The 18,878-nt window shown below is 39.1% G+C and overlaps 1 protein-coding gene across 2 annotated transcripts in view; it reads left to right on the top strand.

Annotated features, from left to right (window-relative positions):
• Nucleotides 1-8,138: 8,138 nt before the first annotated feature.
• RGS12 (regulator of G protein signaling 12) overlaps nucleotides 8,139-18,878 on the top strand; it is a gene marked incomplete at its 3' end in the record, with an annotated part of 82,677 nt that continues 71,937 nt past the window's right edge. For both annotated transcript variants that reach the window (XM_080343960.1, XM_080343959.1), the window contains exon 1: nucleotides 8,139-10,060. In XM_080343960.1, the coding sequence (XP_080200086.1) occupies nucleotides 8,204-10,060 (1,857 nt within the window). In that variant the 5' untranslated portion in view covers nucleotides 8,139-8,203. The remainder of the gene's footprint in view (nucleotides 10,061-18,878) is intronic.

Genomic DNA, 18,878 nt, shown 5'->3' with positions numbered 1-18,878 from the left:
CTAAGCTAGCTCTGAGGTAGTACAGGACACAGAAATAGTGATGAAAGATACATATTCTTGATAACCTTGTATGGAAGCTGGAAATAATTGGGGACTATTAAGGGCTGGCAACCTAAACCAACACCTTTTGTTTGTGGAATTCTATTCTTGTCCCTGTGACACCTCCCCAGTTAAAGTGATGAATAACTATCTCTTGTTTGGGCAAAAGTAGATCTCTTGAGTATTTTTTAGATTATTGCACTACACTTGAATCAATCATGTAAGGTTTAGAATCAATCACGTGAGGTTTAAAATCAGTCAATTTTATTTATTATGTTTAGAATTGTTAGCCTCTTTAAACCATCAACAATTACTTTTATAGGACACAGTATGTCCAGAGAAATTAGGAGGTCTATCATCTTGTAATTTTACACTGATTTGCCACTGTCTTCTGCGAAGATGAGGAAAAGAAAAAAAAACACAACATTTTATTCAGTTATTTCTGCCCCTTCAAAATCTTTCCCCATAGACCCTGGTGAGAGAGATAACAAAACTGGCATTTAAGTTGAACTGAAATGTTTCACGTTGGTAGAAATCTCTTTGGGAGGGACCGACTAAGAAAAAAACAACAGAATGAGAAGGCAGAGGTAGGAGTGGAAAAGCAGAATCATCCATTTTTCTAAAGAACTTTTTATTTTGGCCTGTGTTTTCGGTTTTCCTGAAGACTCCAGTATACTGTAAGCATTTCAGAAAGGGAAGGAGATATTAAGAAAAAAAATTGTGGATGGGTTAAAGATTAAACAAATTACTTAAGTTGAACCATGAAGCGACAGCTTTAAAATGTATAAGTTTTCTTACAGATATAGCAGCAGCAAGTTGTGGGATACATATCCTGCTCTGGAGACTGAAAAAAACTTAATGAAGACGTAAGCATTCTCCTACAGCTTGTGACTGGTAGGTTCTGTTCCGTTTTGGGTTCCAGTATGTAGACAGACTGAAATGAAGAAACCCTCTACGTATAAAGGGTTTCTGCCAGTCTTTGTTTGCAATTAAAGATCACAATCTTCTGAAAAGATCACAAAATCGTTTCAGGTTCCATAGGAAAGTCAAGTTTAGTTAACTCTTCCCTAGTCTGGACCTTATATTCCTTGGGAATCTCTTAACTGATGTTTACTTTCGTGTGTACCATCTTCCCCTCTTCCTATTTCTCCTATTTAAAATAAGGTTTTCTACTCCTGCCCTTTTGAAATAGAGAGCTGTCCCCAACATATTCTGAGAACTTGTCACCTGTGCCCTGCTCCATCTGGGTAGCAAAACTTTCCCTTTACACAGACTCTTACCCTTTGGGTGCTTAATTACTACGAAATGCCTCACCAGCCTCCTCAACCCCATCGGATGGTTTAAAGGTTTATCCCAGTGCCACTCTGCTCCCTCCCACGTTTCTCTTTACCTTGTAAGGTCTGTCTCACCTTCTTCCTGAGCTTCAAAGGCACCGCCGTACCTGTTTGGTGCACCCTGAGCGCCTCCCGGCCCGTCCTCCCTGACCAACCTGCCCCTTCTCCTCAGAGCTCCAGCTTACTGTAAGGACTCCCTAGGGCATGAGGACTGGCTCCACTTTGTTCTCTCAGCTCCGAGAGGACCGAGCGAGCTGCCGCAGCTGTGCAATGTAGATAATTCCTCCTCAAGCGCCGTTCGAACGGCCGCCGGCAGCCCGCGCCTGCGCACTCCGCTCCCCACCGCCCACCGCGCCCTGGCGAGGCGGCTGGAGGAGCAGAAAGAACTACGCGTCCCGGCCTGCCCCGCGCGGCCCGCTGCCCACGGCCGCAGGGAGCGGGCGGCTCGCAGGGCACGCCGGGAGCTGTAGTTCTTTGGCGCTGGGTATTGTCTCTCCCCTTTCTCTGTCCGGGAACCCGACCGCCACCCCTGCCGGTTGAGTGCGCTGACTGACAGCTCCTTGCAGCCAGTGGCCAAAGCGCCGTGTGGCGGAGCCCGGCGCCCGTCTCCTCGGTGACCGGGGGAGCTGGTGCCTCAGTAGAGTAGCCGGAGTCCTGGGGGACGGAGGTGAGTGGGTCTGAGCGGGGGAGCGCCCAGCCCTGCCGCCCGGCTCTCCCCTCCCCCGGCTCGGGACCCCGCTCGGGGTGTGGCGGGAGGAGGGGGCGGCAGATGGGCGGCGGGAGGGGAGCCGGGGGGGAGGGGAGCACGGCGAAGGGACCGGCGCGGGGGGGCAGCTCCCGCACCGCCCCCTCTGCGCGCCCCTCGGGCTGCGGCGCTGCCCGCGACCCCCGGCGGGCAGCACTGAGGGGGCGGCTCCGGCTGGGGTGGCGGGGGGGGCGCGGGTCCTCCTCGCCCTCTCGTCTTTTTACCGCTCGATTTTTCAAACCGTCCCTGCGGGCTCAGGTGCCGCTTCTCCCCTCCCCGCAGCTCCACCCTCCCGGGAAGCGGCTGCCCCGCGGGGCGGTTAATGTGTAACCCGGCGGACCGTTGCTCGGGGCGGGGAGCGGCGGCGCCGACCCTCCGCCCCGCGGCCTTGCCGGGTCGCCCTCCGCGCCCCCGGTGCCGGAGCCCGCCCTGCGCTGCAGCCGGGGCCCTTGTGCCGCCGGAGAAGCCGCCAGTGTAACTTGCAGAGCGGCTGGTGCGGCGGGAGTCGGACGTGCCCTCCTGGCTCTCGCCTTCGCGGGGAAGCGCCGGCACTGCAAACGGTCCCGAGCGGGCTGAAGCGCTGCCCTTGCTCTCCATGTCCCAACAGTTTTGGAACGTACTTGCAAGAAAAGACGGGGAAAAAAATACGCCTAACTACCAACAAGAGCTTTTCACTTTCTTAAATAAAACTAATAAATTAACCTGAATTGTAAGCACATGACTGTACAACAGCCGTAGAAAACTTCGTCCTTAGTCGCCTGAGTCTTGTCAGCCAAACCAGCAGATATCCTATTTGTGTTCTTTATGCTTTGCACACTGGCTCAGTGTGAGAAGAGTTTTTATTAACAACTACTTTTTAGCCTGCTGTTACTAATCAAAGTCAGTATATTTTGAATTATTGTGCTAGGTACACCTAATTGTTTTCTGGCAAAGCAGTTGCTGCTTCTACAGGAAACATAATGGTGTGTTTTGCCAATCGTGAAATGCTGATTAGACTTTGTTCATTAAAATATTGTCCTACCGAAGTTCTCAAACAACTGTCTTCTACAGGTTGTGCTGTTATGTTTCTTGTGTAACCTGTCTGCAGACATGTACCACATTTGGTTAGTGAGTGGAATTCAAATTTTATAACTTTGTTTGATCTTGGTAGTGGCATCGTTTCTGAAAGTCAGTTCTGCCTTAATGAGTGGCACCCACGCTGAAGAGTCTTTTGCGGTGCTTCAAGATGTGTGTGAGGGATGAGGGAACAGGCTCCTCCGTGTACTCTTACAGCCTCACTATTGAAAACCAAAATGAAGCCAAACAGTTCTCTGCCTTTGAAAAAAAAAACCCACACCTTAACATGGATACTGTTGAGCCGAGTGTCAACTCATTTCCAAGTCTTTTCCAAATGAACTGGTGGTGAGTAATCTGGTCTTAAACTTCACGTTTCCGCCCCTCACTGCCCTCTGTAACTGTTAAGGTTATAGTCTAACATAGACTAGAACAGGAGTCTCTCTCCTGTTTCTGTTTGCTCTTTTGTTGCTATGAGGTAAGAGCAGAAGCAGGAAACAAACCACCTCTCTCTTGAAAGTAAGCAAATAAGTATTATTTTTTCTGTAGTACAGGGTTTGAAAATGACATGAAAAACTTGCATGGATATGTAAAAACTTTGCCTGAAGAAATGCAGTATTTGAGGGATAAATACAAGTCAACTGTAATGGGTATTTTTGGTGTTTTATACCCCCAAACCAATTGTTTGAAATAATAGACCAGAATGTGTGCTGGATGAAAACTCAAATGTTTGGTTTTGTTTTGCAGTTCTGTGAGAAGGCTGATGTATGTGGGCAAGTAATGTTATTTCATACATACTTGAACAACTCTTAATTTGGGCGTATTAGTGTTTCTGTCTGAAGTGTCCTGTGAATAATTTTGTAGTTATTAAACTGCATTTGTTCTGTGTCATATTACTAGGCTGTGTTGGTACACATTTTGATGAACTTTCTGAAATCATAGTATTAATTTTGTATTTGCAGTGTTCTTCATAGTAAGAATTCTATACTTTCAGTGTTTTTAGTAAGCATATGGAAATGTCACAGAACTATATTATTTGCTTAAGATTTAGTTAGTATGTATTACAAATGATCCCGCTTTTATAGGCCTGTTTTCTCCTATAAAATGCATTTATTCTCCTCACTAATATTCACTAATGTGTTTTAGTATTGTACAGACTTTTCTTCAAGTGGCAGCAGAAAGTCAAAGTCAGCTTGGCCATGTGTAGTATTGTGGTGTAATCATTTTTCTGACCTACTGTATATGACAGTAGTTATGCTATCAAATTAATAAAATTAAGTGCTATCATTATTAGAAGTAATTACAGTAGTGTATCATTGTACTCAGTAAGATTCAGTATTTAATTTCTACTGAAAACGGACAAAAAATTTTATCCTTGGTTACTTGTGACAGTTATCAAAGATTATATAGTTCAGTAACAATTTTGTGTTTTAGTAAACACGCGGGCACCTACGAAGCTTTATATCAGTGCAACGAAAAGGATGTCATTGTATCACTGGATACACTACACATTTTGTAATTTATTACAGGAAAATGATATTTAGACATATGATTACTTTGAAACTGTGCAAGTTTGTCCCATTTTTGTGCCATATCTCTTTTCCTGGTTTCAAATCTGCAAAGAAATTAAAAGAAAACTTAGACAATTAGATAATTTGATAATTTAGTTTTGACCTAGTTTGTTAACAGTTTATAACTCACTCTCTGTTGGAATCTCTCTGGTTATGGGAAACACTACTTTCATAACTTTTCCATTTGCCTGTCATGCTCTTGTTGCAGTAAAACATATTTGAATGCTGTAAAATTTACTGAATGAGTAAAGCATATTTGAATGCTGAGGGTTCTTGCAGAAGAGCTGCATTTGTCCTTTGTCTTGAAGTTTCCTCGATAAATTCAGTGAGCTGTTCTTTGTCATGGATGTAACTGGCACAAAAAATGCACAATAATACTCAGCTACTAAGGGAAGGAAGAGATGGCTTTTCCACTGATGTAACAACTCTGGGAGTTCATCATTAGAGAAAAGTAACATATTAGCGTCTGCTGGTTTGTCTTTAGAACGGCCAGATTTTGGAATGGTGTTCAGTGGTTGTCATCTGGAAAAAATGCTTGATGTGGAAGGGGCATAGGTTAGGAAGGCAAACAGATAAATTGACTTGTGAATAGAGTTAAAAGGAATGCCCTCATAGCAAATGTGGAATCATGAGGTAAGGCAGCGCTGATGTTTCCTTCTTCCCAAGAGCGGCCTAACTACGTTTTCATTGTGTGTTTTTTATAGTTGCATTTAGGGTATTTTTGTTATAGATTAGAAAGATAGTTAGAGAAATCTGTTTTTTCTTATCAGCCACTTCAACATCACAATACTGAATCCTACTTGTAACAGTTTCTTTTATTATTATGATTTTTCAGATTATTTATAATCTAATACTCTCTTAATAGTTTCCCCCCCTTTTCCAACCTAGTAGCAGACTTCTAGGTGCCAGATACTACACTGCTTTCTGTTGACTAGGTTAGCAGAACAGTTTTGGAAGGTACCCAAGGGACGCATTAGGCTATTCTCCAGACAATCGAGAACAGAAATCTTCACTGTAAGGCAAATTAAAACAGGTATATATTCCTGTTCCTAGATAGCAGGTTTTATATACTCTTGGGCATTTTTAATTTTTTTAGTTGGAGAACTATATTTTGAAATGTGTAACAATTATTCTCAGAAAGTACCAGACCTAATTAGAGATGGCTGAACGCACAGTGATCTCTTGGTTCACAAGTTTAGCCTCATCAAGAAAAGGTCAATCAATGTTTAAGGCACCAGACTGGATGCAAGTTGACAGGGTTTTTTACAGTAAGGTATGAGTTTGGTTAAATGTTTGCAAAACATTTCTTACGTTATGATTTCCATGCAAAGGTTAAGTGTGAAGTTTCGTCACTTCTTAAAGCTATTTTGTCAAATTATAGGGGAACTGTTGTTAGTGAAGCTAGATAATTGCTACATTAAAACAATTTGCAAATACCATGCCACATTGAACAGTCACAGCTGCACCATGGAGACATAAAAATCTGATGTCCCTTTGTTCAGAAAAAGTACAAACTAAAACCCAGAAGTAAAGCCAAGTGAATGTCTCCTGTAGTTTTGAAGGCTGTCTTGTTTAGGATTTGGAAGGGTCCTAAGGGAATCACATCGTGTAGTTGACTGTTTAGCAGAATATTCAAGAAACAATTGTTTTTTTAAGTTTGGTAATCAAACAGGTCATATATACTTAAGTAGTTAAGACTTTGATCCTAAATTCTATTTTAGCTGTGGGGTTTTTTGTTTGTTTGTTTTGTTTTTTCTTTTGTGGAACTTTCGAAGTCATGGCCCTTCCGTTTGTTCTATCCCAGGCAGAAATACTGTGAAAGTAGTGTGCTGTGGGTTGCATCACATTTTGAGCGTGGCTTTTCTTGTTATTTCTGTAGCTAAGAGCAGTTTCAGAAGAATTTCTTGGACATTTTTCTTCCATGCAAGTAGTGGGTTGGAGACCACTAATGTAACACTTTAGATACAGTAACCTAATATGTGTCTCTGTGTCTATGTATATATATCGTTTTATGTGTATCTATTAATGTAAAATGCTAAAAAGCTTTTTGCCCACCTATACATGGTACTTGCTTTCAAGTACCTTAGACACTTTAAGTATGTTGCGATGGAACTGAGTTAAGAATAAGCCTCTGGACCAGCTCAGAGAAGTAATTATTTTCAGATTAGTTGTCACTTGCTCTGAGTGATTTTACTGCAGTTTTACGTAGCTGTAGTTCTCCAGTTATTTCAGCCAGTCATCCTGCAGACCTGTGGAAGTACGATTTCATATCATGCAACAAGGGGATAGTTTCAAAAATTGAACAAGTTGTCATTTCTATGCTTTGTCTTAAAACATTTTTATGCATTTTAACAATCTCAATGGAGGAAACCTCTCTGAAACAATGGAATTTACGTAAGTATAATTAGAATGAGACAGCCAGTCTTCAGTGTCAACACCAAAATGTACTGAAATCAACTATTTCTTGCTGTACATATAAAACTGCATTTTTTAAAATTGTAAAGTCATTACTAGATTAATACTGTCAGCATGTGGAGTTCCTTCTTCTTTACTCTTTTTTGGAAGTTTTATCTAACCTAAACCACATGGATGTTGGAATGACTGACTGAAATGCATTTTTTTGTAGTGTTTGCTTTCCAATAAGTTATTTTTGAGTAGCTTAATTGTTTGGTGTAACAGCGTAAATCTGATTTTGGTTCCCTTTGGTCCAATGCATATTCAAATGTCCATTTGTAGTTGCATATGTAACTGAAACGTATGCGTGAATGTTGAAGTTTGAGATACGTATATTAAGCTGCCTTCACAGTCAGTCAGTGGAGATAAAGGCAACTCATGGGTAATTTATCTAACCTGTTTTATGTGGATATGTTTGATTCCTGCTTATGTGCATTGAGTATAAAGGGGGGTAGGCTATAGCTGAATAGATACACTTAAACTCTTGTTTTTATGTTGTTGGGAAAGGACAGATGAGTTTCATCTGGGATTTTCACTGTGCTGTAAAATGTGGTATTGCAGTGAAGCAGAATGCCAGAAGTTAACTGAGTAGTAGGTAATGGGGTGGAGTTGGGGCAGATGTAACATGCTGTAGAATAAAAACTCTGGCTGCACATCAGAAGACTTAGATTCTGTTCTAAGATTTAGTTACTTTGTCATTTTGGACAGCCACCTTATTTGCATTTGCCACTGCTTTCTCATCAGTAGTATTAAGACTGTGGTACCTGTTCTTTTCAAATTGTTTTAATTGTTGTGTTAATTCTCTAGCGAGAGTTTTTGGTAGAGTTTACTAGGAGTATTTCTGAATAGTGAAGGAAATACAGGAGTATTGTTGATAATTAAAATGTCTTGTCTGTCTTGTCTTTCTTTCTTTAGAGCTTCATCAGATGAAGGAGTGATACTTCTGAAACTTGACCGAAAAATGGATTAATTAAAAGTTTTCCTATTTTGGGAAAAAAAAAACCAAAATGTATAGACCGGCAGAAACGGTCAAACGTCGACTCAACATGCATGCTCCTCCTCGGATAAGAAGTGTGGAAGTTGCAAGAGGAAGAGCAGGTTATGGGTTTACCCTTTCTGGACAAGCTCCTTGTGTTCTTAGTTGTGTTATGAAAGGAAGCCCTGCAGATTATGTTGGACTGAAAGCAGGAGATCAGATATTTGCAGTTAATGAAATCAATGTGAAAAAAGCCTCTCATGAAGATGTAGTGAAACTGATAGGAAAATGTTCTGGAGTCCTGCACATGGTCATTGCTGAAGGGATTAGTCATATAGATTCATGTTCAAGTGATGAAGAAGTTGGTTTTTATGATGGGAAGGGGTGGCTGAAGCCCAAACCTGACTCTAAAGCTCTGGGTATAAACAGAGCAGAGAAAGTTGTTGAAGAAATGCAGTCTGGTGGCATTTTCAACATGATCTTTGAGAATCCCACTCTCTGCACTGGTGGCTCAGATCATTCTGCACCAAAACAAAGGTCATTTTCAGATTCTGTTGCTATTAAATTTGAAGCTGGACATGAAAGTGTAAGCAATCCAAACCTACTGTCAAAGGAAGAAATAGCCAAAGTCCTGAATGATGATTCAGTTTTTAGAATTGGACTGGAGGGCGCAGAAGACTTTGGATTAGATGCAAGCATTTTAAACGTTGCCATGATTGTAGGTTACCTAGGCTCAATTGAACTTCCTTCAACAACCTCAAATTTGGAAAATGAGAGCTTGCAGGCTATTCGTGGATGCATGAGACGTCTGCGAGCTGAACAAAAAATCCATTCACTCGTGATGATGAAGATAATGCATGACTGTATTCAGCTCTGCAGTGACAAATCAGGTGTAGTGGCAGAATATCCTGCAGAGAAACTGGCATTCAGTGCAGTTTGTCCGGATGACAGGAGGTTCTTTGGACTAGTTACAATGCAGACAAATGATGATGCAAGCTTGGCTCAGGATGCTGAAGGGGCACTGAGGACATCTTGCCATGTTTTTATGGTGGATCCTGAATTATTTCATCATAAAATTCACCAGGGCATAGCAAGACGCTTTGGACTGGAATGCACAGCAGATCCAGACACAAATGGCTGTCTGGAGTTTCCAACGTCATCTCTACCTGTTCTTCAGTTTATTTCTGTCCTGTACAGGGATATGGGGGAATTGATTGAGGGAATGCGTGCAAGGGCTTTTCTTGATGGTGATGTGGATGCTCATCAGAATAATAGTACAAGCAGTAACAGTGATAGTGGAATTGGAAATTTTAACCAAGAAGAAAAGAATAATAGAGTTCTGGTGGTTGATTTAGGGACCAATCCGAGTAAACACATTCCTAACAGCATATGGGAAAATCCAGTAGGAAGGGGACAAAATCAGCCTACTTCCCATTGGAATGGCTTCTGTCATGAGCAAGAAGGAAACATTCCTTTGGAAGTAATTCAGAATGATAAGTCCCAAAATGTAAGCAAACACCTAGGTCCTTCTGCTCGTATTGAAGTTCCACTGGTTTCGTCCCGAAATTCCATACCCCCGTCAAAGAAAAATGCTGCAGGCGCAGGCAATCAAAGGTGGTTGCCTGTGCATGTTTTACAAGAATGGCAGCATGGAAATGTGAGCGACCAGGAGTCTTATACCGATTCTACAGACGGCTGGTCAAGTGTTAACTGCGGAACTCTGCCCCCACCGATGAATAAGATTCCAGCTGACAGATACAGAGTCGATGGCAGCTTTGGTCAGCCACAGTTGAAATCTCATAAAAATGAGTGGTCTAAGAAGATGTTTTGCATGCAGAACAAGTTTGGCCCTCCGCACAGTATTAGGAAGTCTAAAGAAGATAAGAAGGTAAGAATATGTTGATACTCGTTCCTAAAAAACTCAAAAACCCCCAGACCAGTCTATGGTATTATTTGCATAATATAATTTAAACATGTACTATTCAATTTACAGAATTTCAGATTAAGGAGATAATACGGTTCTCTCGCCTTTGCAGGGGCTTTGCATATTCCTATTTAATTGAGTGCAGCTCTGGAATTGTAATTCTGCTGGAAGTGTTGCCTCTTAGAGTTTTCTCACATTTCTTCTTTTCTCTTCATTGTTTCCAAATGTTGCAGTGGCATTACAATAAAAGGAGACATGACATTCTAGTAACTTCAGTTCCTTCTGACCTCCGGCAGCAAAAGAATGGAAACAGTCTGGATCTTCAGTCTGGTTCCTTTTTTATAGAAGGCTGGCATGCACACATTATTATTTTAGTGGTATTATTTTTATAGAGATGCAGTCTAATCATTAGTCAAAAATTTGTGTTATACTTTTAACTCATTATGAGAATTTTCTTATCATAAAAAATCACTCCAATAAACTTCTCAACACAAGTAGCATTGAACATACATCAAAGGATAGTCATTGGTGTTGATTATGGTGTCCACTGTTAGTTCACAAATTTAACATTCTGCCAGTAAGCTGTAATTCAAATTTTATTCCAAATTACTCCTTCATCTACTTGTTTTGTCTACTGTTAGGCTTCTGTAAACCAAAGCGAGAAGATTAACAAAAAAAAGTGTGGGAGAGGTATCCAACAGAATTAAGTACCGTTCCCTTTGTCACATACGTGTTTTGCTGTTGAGGGAACTAATCTCTTGAGAGTCTGTTGATAACTGGGATTCTAGTAAAGTGAAGGTCATTGGTCCTACACTAAAAGCATTAGTAGCAGAGTTGTATCTAAAACATTTGCTGACTCCAGGGAAAGACTGAACCTTAAACTACAAATTAGCCTTCAAGAAGCATTGTCTTTCCATGAGGAGGTGTTGCTTATATGATTGATTCAAGTGTCCATTATACTATCCAAATCTGTTTGAAAAAATGGGTTTTTCACCTGATTAAAAATAGCCAACCGCTGCTCAAGTGGATGACAGTAGAGGTTCATTAGTTGTATCACACTGTTATAAACAAAATCTTTGCACTGATGTGACACTCACACATAAACTTTTGGGGATCTGAATGCAGAACTTTGAAATATTTTGGTTTTGATGTGGAAGAATAACTTTTAATTGCTTTTCTTGCACTTTGAATCCAAGAAGTTTCACATATGTTCTTTTGTACGCTCTTTGTGCTGAAAAAATTAACTAGTGTGTGTAATAGGTATACACTAGTATATTTTTAAGGTGAAGTGACTGCTACAGGCAGCAATGTTTTTCAGATCCACAATAATGTGTTACATTTCAAATGATCTCAAATACAAGGTGATTCACACTTTTCAGAAAACAAATAGAAATTTCCCCAACAGAAACACTTAATTTGTAAACACTGCCGACCCAAAACACCTAACAATCAATTATTCTGTCTGCTATCCTGAAGAATACGTGTTTCATGATCTCTTTGCTGATGGATGAAGGAAAAGGCCTCGTTATATGCAGGACCTGGAGCAGATGCATTCTGATGGATGTTGGTCCCAAGTGCCCTTTGGGAACTGGCCCAGGTGCATGGGATGCTGCTGAAATTCCCTGAGGGTCTCTGCAACAAGTTTGTGTCTGCAGTGTTGTCCATGAAGATTAATGGGGGTTAGATTTTATTTTTTTTCAGAGATTTAAAACAAAAAAAATATATTTTTGAAAGGTTTGAAACATTTATTTCATGGAAGTGAGGAATATACTAATGAAAATCTCATAGAAAATTTTACACTTCAAGATGAAAGATGTTCTGTGTGTGGGTAAATGATAATATTTCACCTACGGTATCACTTAGGCAAATACCAGAATATATGTTCCAACACTAAATATCTCAATTAATTTTCCCTTTTAAGTATATTTACTAATAAAATAGGCATTCTGTTCTTTGATTAATAACAAATTTGTTGGAAGACACATTTAAAATGTTCCTACATGGCTTTAGCATTTAGTCTCCTCATTAAGGCTACAGAACCTCTTGCTTTTCAGTTTTGTCAGTATTATTGAAGGCTATTGAAACTGGTGAGAAAAGCTCAGGAAAGCCTTGAAAATATTTACAAATGTGAGTTGCAAGCACTTGACATTATTCAAATTAATAAAGATGAAGTAGTACTATGTTCTCATCTTTAATGAAAATAGTCAGGTGATGTTATTATTGATGAATGTACCTCCGTACTTTCATTACTGCAAAAATAGGGAAAATCTACATTTTTGCATATTAGAGCACTAATTCGTCTTCATAAGAGAACAATATTCAGAAATTCAGACCTCTTTTTGCTTTGTGTGAAGAGAAGAGGTAAGACTGTCTATCGGAAGAAACAATTCAGATGGGTTAGGTGCTGCATTCTAGGAAACTATGTGTCTTCAGCTTCCTGTGACCTTCAGTGGTAAGGACTGATCTTACACAGCGTCCTCTGGCACATTCCAGTCATGGAATAAAGTATATAACGTGACCACATGAGATTGCATTCATTTTTTTACAAGCTAGTGTCTGAGTCTAATGCTTCATTTGGCAAAGCAGTCCTTAATTGCTTTTTAATTAAGGTGTGGGGTTTTTTTTGTGTTTTACATTAATACTGAAGGGTAATATATCCTACAAGTGGGAACGTGCAGAAGCCACTGGAGGGAGAAAAGGTTACCAAAGGTAGAGTTTTTTGTGATGGCCTCTGCACATCCATATTACGTCTTGTCTTCTTGGAGCTTTCATTACATGCCGGTGAAAGGATGTGGGTTCCTGGATGCAGTTCTGATCTTGCAGAACTTCTGTGCAGCTAAACAGCGATGCTCGCAGCATGTAATACAGGAAAATGTGCTGTACTGTACAGTGTTAGTGGGGGTAAGAAAGGCATAAACTCTTTCCTGATTTTATAGCCGCCTTGATATAACAATTTGTGCATTGTACCGTGCACAAGAGCAGATGTGAGGAAGCTCTAGTGAACATATCTGGTTAAAATTGTGCTTTCAGAACCAGACCTTGGAAGTCTTACTTGTGAGTAGGAATAGGTGGTATGGTGTTTCAGACTTCAGGTTACACTTTTTCTGAGCTTTGTTTTCGCTTTACTGTTGCAGTCCTTTTAATGATGAATTAAAATTAGAATTGTGGTTGATTTTGTAATAGCTGGAAAAAATTTTTCACACTGCTACAGAGCATTTTAAAGTTCAATATAAGTGTGAATAGTTGAAGAAAACGAAAACCACCTAATTTGATTAAATGTTACTGGATTGCATGAGGTTTTTTTGTTTTGCTTTAAAATGTAAGGAATTTAACTTACTGAACTCATACTTTCACAATTGCTCTTTTTTTTGGTTTTTTAACCATTGCCTTTTAAATGCTGGTTGTGCATGGGAAGAGAACCAAATCGGGGAAATTTTTGTTCTATTCTCCGTCTTCTGACTGCGATTTACTGGACGGTATCTCTGGCCCTATGCACCTGTATTGAACTTCATGCTTCCTGCGAACAGGTTCCTATTGAAGCATCTTACAAGATTTTTTGGGGTGTCTCCTTGAGTAGTGGGAGGCCTAATGGTGTTGCTGAAATTCACTGAAAAGTCACTTGTCTATGCATCCTTTTGCGTGATTTTGGCTTATGCAAAAGAAAAGCAGTAAAAGCAACATGAAAGTGCCGGGAGATGTTAGGATTGGCAAGGGACTTGAGAAATTGCTGAACAGGGAAGCATTCCTTGCCCTCTAGACTAAATTAATCTAATACATTTGATTTTGTTCAACCCTCACTCTCTGTTTTTGGGCTAGCGCTTGGCCAAAAATACGTCTACCCATTATTGTTTTAAGTTTTACTGGGAAAATACTCGTTTTTCCACTGGAAAGCTTCATAACAGTCAGTGTAGTCTTTGAGTTTTCTCTCCATGGGGACAGAAGCCTAGGCATTGACTTCTCACCTTTCCTTATTTAAAAAAAAGAAAGTATGTTTTCATATTGTGGAGGCAACTATAACATTCATGATCACAAGAGGTTTTACAGCCTGAGCTTAATAACTAGTATTTGAGTACTAGGTTTATAACAAGTGAATGTGACAAATCTATTAAAAAAGTAATGAAAAAGCCTTTTAAAATTGTGGATATTGATTTTTCTGCTTCACATTTGTTATAAGATTTCTATCCTGAGCACATTATTGTTTGTCCTCATGAAGAGTGTGAATTTATAAACATCCTATTTGTAGATATTAGACGAAACAAAAGTAGATAATCTCATTGTCTGAGATTCACTGGACAGTGGTATTGCAGATACTTTTTTTTAATTTTAAACTAAAAAATGCATTAACTGCTTTGTAACCTTCATGACTTAAGCTACTGAAAACATTGTAAAATGTGGAAGAGAGAAGACAAGTAAGCAATACTGTGGGGTTCACTAACACATCTTTCCTTGCTAATATATTTTCTGGGTTACTATCATGGTTACTTTGTTTTGATCAGAAGTTTAACTGTAACTGCTTCAAAGTTATAATATTTATTTCCAAAGCAAGTACTACTTGAAAAGATATGCTGTTCAAGTTAAAAATGGAGTTATGTGGTGGGGTTTTTTTTTGTGGTTTGTTTTTTTTTTTAATTTGTAATTTGCCAGAAATCCAAGAATTGCAGTTTTTAATGTTGGTAGCTGGATGGTGAACTAACTGAAAGGCAGATATTTTAGCTGCAAAGACAATGTTGGCAAAGCTATGTCATTCCCATATTTATTTTTTGTTGTATAATTACATGTTTTTTTCCCTTTCTTCTACAATTCTGTTTGCTCACTAGCCTAAATTGTTCCACCCCAGCTGTTTATACAGCAGAATTAATGGCAGCTGGATTGCTATTCTTATGGAGTACATTTTAATGTTAACATTTGCAATTATAGGCTTTGATCTGATTTGAGATGTACGTATATACCTTAAAGAGAACTCAACTGAAATCCCAAACACCAAACCACATCTGAGAATGCGCTAATGTGAATTAATCGGCAAAGAGGCATTTACATGAAGTAGGTCCTCTGATAGATTTTGCTATGAGAAAATGAAAAGCAATTAAATGTTTAGTAATTTCCTGCAGCTTTTCCACGAGTATTACAATTTTCTAAAATAATGATATTAAAAAATGGTTAGTTCTAGGATCTTTAAAACTGTATAAAAAGCCAGAATAATGCTGGGTGCTTTTCTATGGAAAAGAAATCATACAAAATCTGGCGAGTAAATGTCTGCAGAGCAATGTTGGCTTTGTGAAATTTTCGCATTTCAGATTTAAGTGCTAGGGAATTGGAATCATTCATAACATCTGAATTTAAATGTTTTTTAGATCAAGCGTATGTTTGGACTCCAATTAACATCATGACAATCAAGGGGAGATGCCGCCATCTGAGTATTTTTGAGCTGGTTTTGAGTTGCAAAGTCACAGGAGAAGGTAGTGTCTTGAGAAAGAAAGAAACAATGAAGAAAACAGGGTGGAGGAAAATAATTAGCTCATAATGAAGTGAAATAATGAAAAATGGCTTTATTTTAAGTTTTACACATAGCTTTGATATAAGAGATTTTAAAATTATTGTCTGAGCTTTCAGTTATATGAAAATAAGCCTCAGTTCCTTGCAGTTTGAGAATTTAGAGAAGGAGGTGTAAAATACCAGTTCTTCACTGGAGAAGAAGTCAGATCTGTATGGAATAAAAGTCTGTAATTAACAAAAATAAATATGGAATTGCTGATACTTACCTGAAGGGTCTAAACAGAAACATGGAGAAATGAAGATTCAAGAGAAAGACTTGAAAATTCATCCCATCAATAAAATGAGGATTAAGACATCAGTAAGTTTGGAAAGATAGCATCAGAGAAGGAAATTCTGCTTCCTCAAACTAAAGTCTAGCTTTTTTAGGTAATCAAGTATTATCATGCCCACATTCTACAGGAACAATATTTCATCTCCATTATGGTGTTAGAAACTTTTGTTTATTTTCCAGTCAATTCTAATCACAGTACCTTATACCCATTTCTTCTTCTGTTAGTATCTCCTTTAGTGCAAGCAACTCATTCTTCAGTGTTGACTTTTTTCTTTATGCACAGAAATAATATTCTCTTTTGGCTTTCATTTTGTTTGATGTAAAGTTCTTAGTCTCTCAGTCTTCTGGGAAGTAAAGTTTTCATTCTCCTGGTAACTTCAATAGCCCTTTTCTAAAACTAATCTAGCTTAAATTCTTCTTTCTTGGACCTGAATGACCACAATTTTTTGATGATATCCTGATCAGGGTCTTTATATAATTGTAGTGTACATTTTCCTGTCTCTATTGTAAATACCTGATACAATAACTTTTCATATATTACTTTTTTTTTTTTTTTTTGCTAGCAATAATAACCATAACCATTGATGGTTAATACTTATTTTGTAATCAATCAGTACAAACATCCATGTATCAGAGGAAGGATCCAATATTGAGGTCATATCCTATTTTGGACACTGGCCAGGAGCAGCTGCTTAGAAAAACCATGGAAGAGCAGTGAAAAATACATCTCTAATTTTCAGCAGTATGTGGTCTGGAGACTTTTCTCCAGTAGAGACAGCATCCACATCGTTGTGCTTTGTAAAGCTTTCTTCTTGAATTTGTTGGTTCTTAAACTTGGTTGTACTTTTGGCATTCCTGGTATCACTGATTCTGCAGTTTAGTAGCGTGGAAAGAAAACAATACATGATTTCCATGTAGTTTCATTTCATACCTGCTGCTATTTGCAATGAGGAATACAGAACAATCTCACTCCCTATTTATATTCTCTTAGTGATTTAATTTTATTTTAAATCTCGACCACTAATCACTTGTTTCCCATGCAGAAGTCACCTTAGTTTCTTCCCATACATAAGTATTTTCATAATTGTGATCTTCCTCCCTTAGTTATACTGTATTATTTTTGAGTTAAATTGACCAGGACTGTAAGCAGTTTTGAAAATGTGTGGGCAGGCAATGTATTCATAAAGCTAATTTTCTGATTTCCTAATTCTTCATTTCCCTTGTTGATTGATACTGATTATTGGACCATCCTGACTTAATGCTTTCAGCTAATTCCTGCCTAATGTTCAAGATGATTTGGAACCAATTGTTATCTGTGTACTTGTAATTTTCTCCCTGTTTTCCTCAATATAGTTGGGTCTTTCTGCTTCTCTGCAATTTCCAACTAATAAGCTTCCGACTCATACAATAATCTATTATCTAGTTATACTGAGAAAATGATCTTATTATTCCATCGACATTAATACCATCAACATGGCCAGTTGCTGTCTGGGTAGTGAAGGCTGGTTCTGTTGCAAGCGTCATTTAGCTGGATTGGATAAGACTCCCTAAACTGTTGTTCTGGTGCATTTTTCTAATCCAATTGGCAAGCAGTCCTATGTGACCATTTTAGCATGTGTGTGGTCTTTTTTATTGATTATCTGAATTAAATGGTCCGCACAGAAGATAGTTTACTTGTTCCACCTGAAAAAGACAGAACAATTTATATCAAAATTATTATATATCAGTAACTATATTTTTATTTTAGAGGTCTTAGAACTTTGTTCATGTCTTGAAATCACTTTCGTAACTGTTTTCCTCATTTTGAAAAATGATTTCATTCTTGTGTCTGGGAATCTTGTGAGAAAAACTTTCATTGTGTGATCTACTCTGGGAGAACCTGTTTTAGCAGGTGGGTTGGACTGGATGATCTCCAGAGGACCCTTCCAACCCCAACCAGTCTGTGATTCTGTGAAGCAGTTTTGAAGGCATCCTTCTGTAAATGCAGATGATCATGCTTGTCAGAATAGCATTATTTTAATGTTTTAGATTAGCTCCCTTTCTATTTTACCTCTTCGTTTTCCTGCTCTTCCACATAGCAGCCAAAATCTGTGTCCCACAAGAATCAGCCCCTTTAGTTTCCCCTCGAGGTCACAAATTGTAGTGTGTTTTCCATGAACAGATTAAATTTGCTAGATGATGCAAAGCTGGCCTAAGCCTCATTGTTTTTCTTTCTCCTTTTTCTTCTCCCTTCTTGGATTCCTGCTGCCACCTCCCTGTATTTTTGTCATTGTCAAGGGTCCCTGAACACAAAAATCTCCTGGTTCCTTAGCCCCTTGTACTTGAAGAGCTGCCAGTGTCCTCTCCTTGCTACCTCCGTCCTGCTTCTCCAGCTTTAAAACTGTTGTATCAGAGGAGAAGGATCTCACTGTTGTAGAGAGACACAAAGTGCATGTAGTACCAAACGGAAATTTCAGGTTGTTAGGTGTGACAATTTGTTAAAAAGTTATAATACTTGATAAGAGCATTTGCTAGAATATGAAAGAGCATGATGCAGCTCTTGCTATAGCTGGGAGTTTCTTTAAGCCAATTGAAGATCTTTCTTAAAGGTGTTTGGTTTCTTTGAGTTCTGAATAATTGATAAGGTTTCATCAACTTGCTTTTGTGTGCTCAGCTCCAGGTTAGAGTATTGAATTGACCGTCAGAGTCTCATGTTGCATTTCTTTGGTAGCACCAGCTTAAAGAGTTGTTGTCATGCTTGGGCCAGAGTTGGCAGTGAGCATCGTCAGTTGTGTTGTCATGACGGTCTGTGGATCTGTGTTAGAAACAGGATAATTTCATTTAATAAACTATAGTTTATTGTTCATGGAGATGAGGGGCAGCCTGCTGCACTTTGTGAGCCAGTGTGAGTGCTCAGAGATACATGCAAAGTCCTTTACACCAGCACAGCTGCTGAAAAAAGTATGTGGAACTAGTGCT

Source organism: Nesoenas mayeri (assembly GCF_963082525.1).
Source record: "Nesoenas mayeri genome assembly, chromosome: 4".
NCBI classification, from domain to species: domain Eukaryota; kingdom Metazoa; phylum Chordata; class Aves; order Columbiformes; family Columbidae; genus Nesoenas; species Nesoenas mayeri.
Note: the sequence above shows the minus strand (reverse complement) of the source record. Positions and strands in the feature narration are given on the sequence as shown.